The 11846-nt window shown below is 42.1% G+C and overlaps 1 protein-coding gene and 1 non-coding gene across 2 annotated transcripts; both read left to right on the forward strand.

The window, feature by feature from the left end:
* Window positions 1–6613: 6613 nt before the first annotated feature.
* LOC147825794 (small nucleolar RNA SNORA70) lies at window positions 6614–6743 on the forward strand. Its single transcript, XR_015440165.1, has one exon. It is a non-coding gene; the product is annotated as a small nucleolar RNA SNORA70 (small nucleolar RNA).
* A 62-nt stretch (window positions 6744–6805) lies between these two features.
* Window positions 6806–7108, forward strand: LOC147825795 (large ribosomal subunit protein uL16-like). The gene has a single exon (XM_087183532.1). The coding sequence runs from the start codon at window positions 6806–6808 to the stop codon at window positions 7106–7108; it is 303 nt and encodes a 100-aa protein (XP_087039658.1).
* Window positions 7109–11846: the final 4738 nt, after the last annotated feature.

Genomic DNA, 11846 nt, shown 5'->3' on the forward strand with positions numbered 1-11846 from the left:
TGAATTGAGACCATTAACATTGATGGTTATAACTGATACATATTGACTTATCATCATCATGACTTTTTTTGTTGTTGAATTCTCTCCCTTGCATTTAATTTCTTGTCATGCGGGATGGATTCATTCTGCTGGGCTTCCTAGGGCTGTGATCCTCATTGTCTTTTCCTAGGATATTGTCTAAAATTTTTTGGAGTGCTCATTTGGTATTCCTGAAGTTCCAAAGGTGCTCTTTGTCATGAAAGTATCTTATTTCTCCGTCAGTTTTGAAAGATAGTTTTGCAGGGTACACCAATCTGGGTTGAAGGCTGTTTTCTTTTAGAGCTTGAAATATGTCACTCCAAGTTCTTCTAGCCTTGAGGGTTTGCATTGAGAAGTCTGTTGTGATTCTGATGAACTTTTCTTTGTATGTGATTTGTTTCTTTTCTCTAACTGCTTGTAGAATGTGTACTTCTGTTGGGTTTCTGGAACCTTAACTATTGTATGCCTATGTGTAGATATTTTTTGATCAAGGTTGGTTAGAGTTCTATATGTCTCACTTATCTGTATATCAAGTTCTTTTCCACTGCTTGGGAAGTTTTCTGCCATCACTTCTGTGAACAGTTTTTTATGTTGTCTGCACTCTCTCCTGTTTCTTCATTGACTCCAATCCGTCTTATGTTATTCTTCTTTGCATTATCTAGCAGCTGCTGAATTGATTTCTTATGGTCCCTTACTATTTTAAAGAAGGTTTTCTTTTCCTAGTCACTAATTGCAATCTTATCTTCTATATCTGAAATTCCATCCTCACATTGGCTCATTCTGCTGCGTAAACTTTCAGTGGAGTTTTTAATCTCCTGGAAATCTGTTTGCATCTACTTTATGGATTCCATTTGTTTCCTATGTTGGGATTCTATCATGTTAACCAGCTCCTCTATTTTTTTATCTGTATCCTCTCTAGATTTATTAATCATGTCTTGCACTACTGGCACTATCTCTGCTGTGATTTCATTTTTTCCAGATCCTCTTTGGTTGCTATTTCAGAAAGTCCAGGTGCTTGAGTATCAGATTGTTCCATCTCATTTCCCTTTGGAGTTCCTTCAGGTAATCTAGAAGTCTGGTTTTGAGATTTGTTTATGTGTCTTCTAATTTCAACGGGGAAGGGGGTACTGTAGGCACCTACACTGCTCACCTCCTTGGCACTGGGGGCAGTGGTACAGCAGTCTGGAATGTTCACCTCCTCTGTGCTGGGGGCAACTCTGCTCCTCTTCACTATCATATTCTTGTCAATGAGCTCAGAGACAATCCACCAGTATTCCATGTGCTCCATGAAGGATGACTGAATAATGTATGTGCAATACAACATAAAAAGTACCAAGATGCAGTATATGCTTGGTGGTATGAGAGCACAAAGGAAGGAGACAATATTCTAATTGGTAGAGCCTGAAAAGGCTCCTCAGAAAAGGTGATGGTGGGACTAGCTGTGAAGCCTGCAGTACACAGGGATCACAAACTATAAAGTCTTTATGTAGATTGGGTAGAGATGAAGGTAAACCAATGTGGCTGTACTCACTTCCACAGTACAGTTACTACCCAGTTCTCACCAATTGTTACTTTCCAAAAACATGGGAAGAGTTTCCTAGTATACTAATTTCTCAAGAAGGACTGAGACTAAATTTTTATGTAAAATCATGATTTTTAGTTACTGGCAAATAAATGTAATACACAATCAACAAATGGAAAACACCAAGAGAGCCATTTTTTAAAAAATAAATCATTTGATAAGAACCAAGATACATCATGTACAGGTACAAGCACCCAATGATAAATGTAAATGTACTGTATATCTAAAATGTACCAATAAAAGAATTTAAGTAAATAAATAAATAAATCACTTGACAGGGTTTACCCAATTTCTTAAAGATCCCTAGATGAAAAAACCTAAGAATGGCATTCTAGGGACATGGAACAGGATAGGAAAAAAGGCAACTATGTGAAAGACAAAGAGGCATTCGGGGAGGAGTTGAGAAGTGACTCTCAGTGTCCTCTGACTCTGGCACATGGGGTAAGACAGCTGAGCCTGGTGTAGTTGGTAGGAATCTGAATGACATGTTCCAGATCTCAAATTTCATCACAGCACTAGTGGGAGTTGGCCTATGAAAATGTGTTAAAGAGAGAAACACAGTAAGATCTGTGTTTTAGAATAATCGTTCTGGCATAAGGGAAAGACAGAGCAGGGGTCAGGGACTGGCTGGAAGTGAGGAGTGAGAACTATAATCTCCTTTCCATATTTGTAGCACCAAGCAGTACCTTGCTATAGGAGCACCCAGAATGACTCATTCGTGGGAACAGAACACTGGGGACAAGTCTTTCTTCTAATTGAAATGAATCCAAATGCCACCCTGGCATCACTGGCCCCAGGAAATCTATAGCCTGGAAGAGGAGATTGTGACACAAATGAGAGAGAGAAAGAGAGAGGTAATGCGGGCCTGTGTACGTGTATCTGCAGCACAAACTTACTCTGGGGGCGCAGAGTGTCTCATAATCCTTTTGGATGAGAGTCAGTTTACGCCCATAAATCACCAGGATCATCATATCTGTAGGGAGATGTTTGCAACAGGCCTTGGGTCAGAAGGAATGTAAATTTTCTGGAAGCCAGAAAAAGATGAGTAAGCATTTCTTCTCTGGTTATTCATGCAGAGTGCATAGCCACTCTCCCTCCTGAAATAAAACAGAACTGTCAACTTCACTCTAGGTTTCTGGAAAGCATAACGTATCAGAGTCCAGGAAGATACACCCCCACTGACTCTCCCTGTAGGCTCTGTGACGTGGCCATTCTGGTGCAGATTGTCAGGCACCAAAGCACAAACCCAAGCCAAGTTAGAGCTGTGTAGAACTCAGCATAGCAAGAGAGGTGCATATCTCTCCAGCCAGAATACCCAGAGGCTGAGGCAATGAGTGCACAGAGAATGAGAGGTTATACATGCTCTCAAAGCAGGCTTTGGACTAGGGATTCCAGATCCAGCCTGAGCCTCCAGAAAAGTAACTCCTTTCTGAGTTCAGAAGTCTTCATACACAAGATGGTGAGGTAAACTGGTTCAGTTTAGAGATTGCTTTCACTGAGAAATCTCTATCATCAACAATTCATCCATCCACCCATCCATTCAATGCATAGTCGGTGGGAATTTCTGCCTTCTAGGCCCTGGTCTAGAGCTAGAATTAGGGATGGGATTAGATCCAGTACCTGCTCTCAAAGAGCATCCATCTCAGTGCCTGCAGCAGCAATGACTTGCAGTTGAAAATACTGACAATGGATTTGTGGAAACGGGAAGCAATGGGGAGAAAGGAGTGGGCAGTATGGGGGGAATTTCACCGGGGAGAAAGATCCAAAGGTGATTCTCTGAAGGACAAAGGAGACTGAGCAGCATGAATAAAACCTGCAAAGAGGAGTGCTGACCACATGGAATAAAGAAGTCTAGCTTGTGTCTGGAGCATACAAGGAGGCTCCATCATCTCCAGGACTGTGCCTTCCCTGTCCTGCTCTGGCCCTCATTTACTTAGAGTGGCCTTGCCCCTTGCCCTCTGCTCAGTGAGGGAGGGCAAGGAAGAAAGGCTCATGGGAACTTCCTTTTCTGGGCTTGGCTAGCAGAAGGCACACAGGCAAAAAGGAGTAAGCACAGAGAGTGAAGCTGCTTCTAACATCACTGTTGTGAAGAAAGGATGGAGACTGGGAAAATGTGTGTGTGTGTGTGTGTGTGTCTTTAAATCTTCTTCTTTTCTATTACATAACTCCACTGCACAGATGCCCACGCATATATGTAAAATTGTATTTGACTCATAGGTGCATTGTTGTTTTTTTTTCTTTTTCTACTAAGCTCCCTGTCATTTTCTTTTCTCTCTTCTACCACTGTCTTGCTTCCACCTTAGCAATTATATCAGGCAGGGTCCTCACAGAAAATTGAGGGCAAATTCATACCAAGCACCCAAGGAGATTCTCATAAAAGGACAATCCTCAAGGTATGAACAGGATGAGGAAAAACTAGCAAAAGGTGGTGACACCACAGCAAATAGGCCTCTAGTCTTGAAGAGCCAAAGACAGGTTAGAAAGGGGAAGAGTGGCCCTGTGGAGGTCCCTCCCAGGACCAGTGACCTTCAATAAGTGGGGTGGCCCCTACCTGCAGCCACCACCACTGGCAGAAAAGAAGCTGGGAAATACCTGGAACTCACGTTCCTTCCCCCTTCTCATCTCCTGCTGGCCCTTCCTTCAGGCCAAACCAGCTGGAAGTCAAAGGGGACCCTGGAAACAGCCCAGAGGCCACTGTGCTGCTTGGAGGAGAGGGTAGGCGAGGAGAGAGGAGGGGAGAAAAGGGGAGGACAGGGGAGGAAGTAGATCTGGGAGACAAACAGAAAATACCCAGCACAAACCTGTGTGCATCCTTCCACGGATCTCTCTGGAGGCCTGTGTATCTGTATATACCCTACATTTTTACAACTGATTTTTATCAGTTTTATTTAAAAAATAGTAGCATGCTGCATATTTGTTTGTTTATGTAACTTTTCTCACTCAACAACAGCTCACAGACATCCTTTGTATTGCCTTTTAGAGTTGCCCTCATTCTTTTTTTTTCTTTTATATAGAGTTTTTAAAGATCCCGTAAGATGAATGTGTGATTAGAGATTAGGAAATGTTCTTATTTTTCAGCTTCTTTCTTGCCAGTATAAACAGTGCTGCCATAAAACATCTGTGTAAACTGGGTGCGGTGGCACACTTGTAATCCCAGCACATTTGGGAGGCTGAGACAGGATGATCACAAGTTTAAGCTCAGCCTCGGCCATATAGCGATTCAGCAAGATCATGTCTTTAAAAAAAAAAAAAAGAGTTTAAAAAAGGCTGGGATGTAGCTCAGTGAAAAGGCCCTGGGTTCAATCCCCAGAATAACAATAAATATATATAACAATAACAATAATATTGTTTTTGTTCTGCTGTAGGTCCCAAGAAATGGTATAGTTTAACAGTATGTTTACAAATATGTATAAGTATGTACATTTTCTTAGTACATGTTTGTAGTACACGTAGGGAGTGGGTACATGTATTTAACATATCTTGATTCTTTTTATTCCCTTCCTCTCCCCACCTACCTTCCTCCCTCCCTCCATCTCTAGGTCCTCTTTCTCTATTTTCATTATTATTATATCATTATTATTTGTAATTCATGTTTGCAGTATATAATGTTCATATTCATTGTGGGTCTTTGGTACATGTACATGACACATCTTAAATCTTCTGTGTACATTTTTAATTAAACCTGCCTGAATGCAATCACACCATAACTGTTTCTCAAGCACTCATGATCAAGTAGGGGAGTAGGGGAAACAAGGGAACAAGGGAACAAGGAAAACAAGGTCCTCATATCCCTTCCTACATCTCCTCTGGGAAGCCATCTGTGGCATCCCACCCCCTTCCCTATATCATCACTGTTCACTACATACCACTCCTTGGCCACACTCCCTGCGCTCCAGCTTGAGGTCTTCTTGTCTCAGCCTCCCCCCAGAATGCTGGGATGACAGCCATGCACCACACTACTCAGCTTACACAGATGTTTTGTAAGGTTAGAGACTGTCTCTCACCATCTCTGAACTTACAGCATGGAACCTGACATGTGTCAGGCTTCCACATTTATTAAATAAAAGAATGAAGAAAAAAATAAGGTTTCCCAGAAACCTTACTTCCTCGTCCTTTTCCCAGGGCTGGGAAAACATCATGGACTCAGGACTAAGGCTTTGGAGAGAGTACAGCAAATATGCTTTTGGGTGAAATGCATTCCACGGGCCACTTCTCAGCTCCTGAGTTTACAGACAAGGTACAAATGGCAAGAAGCCACCTTAGACCTAGGGTGAAATTAGACCTAGTAACATGAAATTACTATAGGACATAGAGCAAACCTTTCTCAGACGCCCAGTGCTCATCGCATTGACTCCAGGGCAGGGAAAATTAAAACAAGACTCCTGCTCATTAAAAACCTCTAGGAAGAAGGCTCAGAAAACACAGCTCCAGGAGCACTGAGGAGGCCTCCTTCAGCCCTCCCCCTCCCTCTGGGTGACAGCATAGAACAAGCTTCTGTCTACCATCTGGGAAGCCTTTGGCAAAAGTCCTTCTTCCCCCAGTCAAGCCCTTCAGAAGAAAGAAGAAGCAACAAAATAACAATGCTCCCTCTGCTCTTCCAGAAAGGCAAACTGGAAAGGTTGTTTTGAGTGTTTTCTTGTTTTTGTATTTGTCTTCCTGGTGTCACTCCAGAAAGCCTGGCTACATTGTGTTGTTCCAGAGAAGGTGACTGTCCTTATCCAACACTGACAGCAGGGTTCTCCTGGGTCCTGGTGGGTGTTAAATGAAGACAGACCACTGACCTTGCATGACTGACTCAGACTGGGGCTCAGTGTCCTCCACCTGGGCCCCTCCTTGGGTCCTGAGAGAGACAGAAGAGGAAAAGCAACTGTACCTGCTTCCACCTGTCACAGGCATCGAAGAGAACGCTGGTGGAGGAGGATGCTCACATGAAGCCAGGATGCCAGTGTATTAATCCACCCAGATTGCTATAACAAAAATAGCATAGACTAGTTAGCTTATAAACAATGGAAACTGCATCAATTAAGCTGACTAGGCTCCTTTGATGGGTGTCCGGTGTTCAAAGGCTGCAAACAGCTCCTCTTCGGTAATGTACGTAGCCTGTTGCTTGTACGGGCTGCCCTAAGGGACCTTAAAAACACTGCTTCCTAGTGAATGTCCCTGTATCTGACCTTGTGCTGTCCCCAGTCTAGGCTCCAGACAGTCATGCAGGGTGCCTTTGGGAAGCCTCAGGGCCCAGTAGCAAGAGTTCACATTGGACAAATCATGGTGTCCATCTGCACCAAGCTGCAGAGCAAGGAACATGTGATTGAGGCCCTACACAGGGCCAGGTTCAAATTCCCTGGCCGCCAGAAGATCCACATCTCCGAGAAGCGGGGCTTCACCAAATTCAGTGCAGACAAATTTGAAGACATGGTGACTGAGAAGCACCTCATCACTGATGGCTGCGGGGTGAAATACATCCCAAATCATGGTTCCCTGGACAAGCGGTGGGCCTTGCACTCTTGAAGGTTTCCATTGTGCCATCTTCATAACAAGTTCACCCATAAATCTTATCTCTGCCTCCCAATAATAAAAATAAACAACAGAAATTTATTTCTCATGGTTTTGGAGCCTGGGAAGTCCAAGCTCAAAGTGCCAGCAGATTCTGCATCTGCTGAGGTTCTGCTTTCAGTTTATAGCTGGTTTCTCATTGCTGATAAAAGAGACAAAGATGGAAGGGACCAGGAAATTCTCTGGGGTTTCTTCATAAGGCATTAATCCCAAATACCCCACCTCCTGCTGGTATCCAGCAGGTTGAGGATTAGGCTTGAACAAGTGAATTTTAAGGGGACACAAACATTCCATCTACAATAAAGGTGATGCATGAGTTTGAGGGCAGGAGGCTTCAATGTGCTGGTCCCAACAGGTAGTTCACCAAAAGTAGCTGTAGGCAAGAAAGTCAGGGGGACCAGGAGCATAGCCAAGAGTGGAACAAGGTTTCTCAACCTTAGCATACTTACCATTTGGCACTGCAACCTAATCTCAGAATCCTGTCACGTTTCCCATATTCAAGTATGATTGTGATGCTTCCAGTCACAATTTGGAAAAAAAAGAAAACTGAAGGTCTTGTTAAATCAGCACCAATAGATAAAAGGAAGTGTGAATGCCTACTTTTATTTCTTTACTGTCATGAAATGAGCCTGGCTTTTCAAGACCCTGTTCCTCTAACTGTGCCTCATTATTAAAAAATAATTAAAAATCCAATGGACTTTTCAACCCTAAAGGAAAGACTACAAGAAGATTCTTCCTTATACACAAAGCCTGAAGATTTTGTGGCTGATTTCAGGTTGATCTTTCAGAACTGTGATGAATGTAATGAGCCTGATTCAGAAGTAGCCAATGCTGGTATAAAACTTGAAAGCTATTTTGAAGAACTTCTAAAGAATCTTTATCCAGAAAAAAGGTTTCCTAAAGTAGAATTCAGGAATGAATCAGAAGATAATAAATTTAGTGATGATTCAGGTGATGATTTTGTACAGCCCTGGAAGAGGCGCCTCAAAAGCATCAAGAAGCACCAGTTGCTTCAATAAAGCAGCACCATTGGCGTATGTCTGTTGGAGAATTTTTGTATGTCAGTAATTTAACATCATTATAAAGAAGAATTTGTGAGCTGTTAAAAAAACAAGCAAATCAGTAAGGGGGAGTTTACACAAGCTTGAATACAGGAAGTAGGGGTCAGTGGGAGCCATTTCAGAAGCTGCTGACCACAAAAAAACTGTCGAGCACCTTCACCATGAGAACCATTGCCACTAGGCAAGATGTACGCCTTTGTGTCATGGTATGGACTCTGTGGGCAAGATGGATGAGAAGATCAGCTGAACAACAAAGGTGTTGGGTCTAGTTCCTCCAATGTGATCTGTCCCTATTTCAAGGATCAGTTGTATTCCGACACCCTCTCTGGCTCACCACCACCATGGTATGTTATGATCTGTTTGCTCATTCATCTCTCTTATTGACAGGGTCTCATTCACCCCTGTAGCCTATTGGCAGCTCAGGGCTTGAAACAGAGTGGGGCTCCACATGTATGGTAAATGAAACTGCAATTATATTTTGCCATCCATTTTTCCATCAAGGACATGGAGCTACCATTTTTTCATTGGACTCATCTTTTGTTGATATGAGAAAATTTGCTGCTGGAAATGGTTATTGGATACTAACTGTGAAAGATTCTAGAAGGGCAAAAACTTGCCCCTGGATTGTGCTCAGTTGGCTTTTCCTAAATGAGACAAAAACAACATAAATGCTAAGGAGGAGTGTCTTTGTATTTGGATGGCTCCTACTCTCCAAGGAGTAATAATTGAATATATAAGTGTTTTTGTTTTGCTTTGCTTTGCTTTTTTAAAGGAAATTCTCCCTTGGAGTTTAAGGAGTGCTAGAAAATAACCTGTGTGAAGAATTACCCTACTGTAGAAAATTCTCAATTTGTTTCATCTCAACCTTAGTTCATTATATTAACATCCTCAATGTGTTTTATCTTTTTTACAACTGAAGAAGTAGGACAGCCAATTGGATTCATTCATGGTTTGAAAGCAAGGCAGAGGCCATCTCCTTAATTTCTGAATGTCACTCCTGCTTAGGAAAGTTGTGGATATCTTTCGGCAGTTTGTACTATTTATTATCCTGGGTTGTGAATATTGACAGTGGTGGTAGTGCTGGCTTCTTGATCTATTTTATTTTATTTTTGGAAGTACTGGGGACTGAAGCCAAGGTTTCATATATGGTAGGCAAGTGCCCTACCACTGACCACATCCCCAACCATTGATCTGACTCCCTGGGTGTTGCTTTGGGTATTCATCCTCCAGCTTCCTGCTGTGTAGATGGCTATGGTGGTGACTCCTATTCCTGGTTTCTCCCTGGCACCCTCAAAAGAGTAGCTCCCCATATAGGTCAGTTCTGTATTACTTAAAAAGCATCTAAAAAAGTCTAGCCTAGACCCTGCTCTTTTAGACTTTACAACTACTTTGTAAGCACGCAAGTGTTTATAGTAAGCCCTATCATGCTTAAAAGACCTAGAATAATTTCTTTTTCCCATATGCAGACCTATTGATACATATTTTGCCCACCATTTTAAAGATTCCCCTTTGAAACTCAAAGCCATTAATTTGCCAATGTCTCCCACTTAAACATGAATTGAAAGAATTTTGGGGGGGGGTACTGGGGATCAAACTCAGGACCTTGCACTTGCAAGGCAGGTGGCAGAACCACTGAGCTAAATGCAGGCCCTGAAAGAATTTTTAGAAAGTACAGTTTTAAATGACAGCCCCGCTTCAGAGTGAACTTATTTCTGCAGTACTTGCCTTTTGGATTTGTGAAGTGATTCTCTTTCTGGTATTCCTACACTTCTACCAGATTGTTTGAGAGGAGAGCAGAGATTGTGATGGACAGGGTCCATCCCCAACATATGTATAAATAGCCACGTGCACAAGCAGCCTGCAGAATCTGAGCTCATAGCTTAGGAAGTCCACCAGCCAATCCACTCTATGCATAGGACTCCAGGAAGCGCCATGCTTAGGTATGGGAAGGAATCATCCTGGAGAGAGAAAGAGAAAGAAAGCACTCCAATCAATCAGAGAACAACTCCATCTCCATTTTGTTTTTTTCGGAAAATAAAGTTGAATCGTAAGTTCCTTGATACACTTAAAAATCCTTAGAGTGAACATAAAATCTTGGTTGTCAGGCTTAGAGAAATGACCTGAGCTCTAGGACAGGTACTATATACCACCTTGAAGAGATGTAACCTTGCACATAGTGGTCAACTTCTATGAACCTCAGTCTCCTCCTCTATGAATAGAGCTCCTACCTGCAGAATTAGTACAAAGATCAAATGAAATTAACTTTCTGACTTCTGAATGACAGCTCCTTTCCATCTGTACTAGTCAGCTTTTCACCATTGTGACAAAATACTGGGAAGGTCAATTTAAAAGAGAAAAGATTTATTTTGGCTCATTGTTTCGGAAGTTTCAGTCCAGCTGGCTAAAGTGAGAAACATTGTGGCACAAAGGTGTGGTGGGGGAAAGCTGATCACTTTATGTCATCCAGTAAACAAAGAGGGCAAAGAGCCAGTGAGGAAGGGTTGAGAGACCAGATATAGTCCCCAAGGTCATGCCCCAGTGATCTATTCCCTTTCCCCAGGCCCATCTCCTATTTCTATTATTTCTCAATAAGGCCATTAAACTATAATTTCATCAGATTAATCCACTTCCATAATGAAGTTGGAGTCCTCATGATCTAATTAATCACTTCTCTAGGCTCCGCCTCTGGACAAGACTTTGGGGGACATTTCATATTTAAACCATAATACTGTCCACTCCATCCTATAAGAATATAACCAACCAATGACTTAATCTTATAATATCCAAGAGCTTGAAGGCCCAGCATGATGCCTAACAGAGTGGTGGCAAGCAATAAACATTTGTTGAAGTAATCATTGAAAATATAATTCAATAATTTTTACAATCCTCTATGAGACTAAAAAAAGACTGAGGGCAGCTTGCCAAAGTCACATAACTAGTTGGTGACAGAACGAGGGATCCACCTGTAACCCTCAATTCCCATTCACTATTCCCTGCTCTGACTCATATTTTATAAAGCCATCTATGTTTCTCAAAATGATTTGTAGGCAAAATAGCACTGACTTATAGAAAATAAATCATAAATTATCCTCAAATACTAATTTTTTGGCATCTGAGACCCATTTTACATGGAGCAAAAATTCAGATTTCCTACTGAAAATCTCTTCAGGGCCTAAGGATTACAGAGTCTATGTCCCAGAAGCAAATGTTTCCCCAACTTGCCTCACTGGACTCTAAATGAGATGCAGAGGGTGAAGAAAGAAAGACAACGCTAGAAGCAGGAATGGAGAGGGAAGGAAGGGCCGTGTGCGTGTGCGTGCGTGCGTGTGTGTGTGTGTGTGTGTGTGTATTCTAGCAAATGCAAAAACTTCTTTCGGGAAGTGAGAAGAGTGACTCTGAGATCTGAACAAGGACATCCTTAGTGATAAAAAAATATTATGAGTTGGCAACCTGAACTGCCATGATTCACAGCACAGTGTCCCATTAGAAGCCACCCTCCAAATACTGTAAAGGAGGAATCATCAAGTTCAGAGAGGGGGCAACTCTAGAGCAAACTGTCATTAATGTAAGTGAAACTAGTCCAGAAGTTTAGGACTAATAGGATCATCGAAGCAGCTTATTTTTCTGGTCTG

This window comes from Heterocephalus glaber, unplaced genomic scaffold (assembly GCF_053883595.1).
Source record: "Heterocephalus glaber isolate CG9 unplaced genomic scaffold, H.glaber_assembly_v1.0 deba00001481, whole genome shotgun sequence".
Classification (NCBI taxonomy): domain Eukaryota; kingdom Metazoa; phylum Chordata; class Mammalia; order Rodentia; family Bathyergidae; genus Heterocephalus; species Heterocephalus glaber.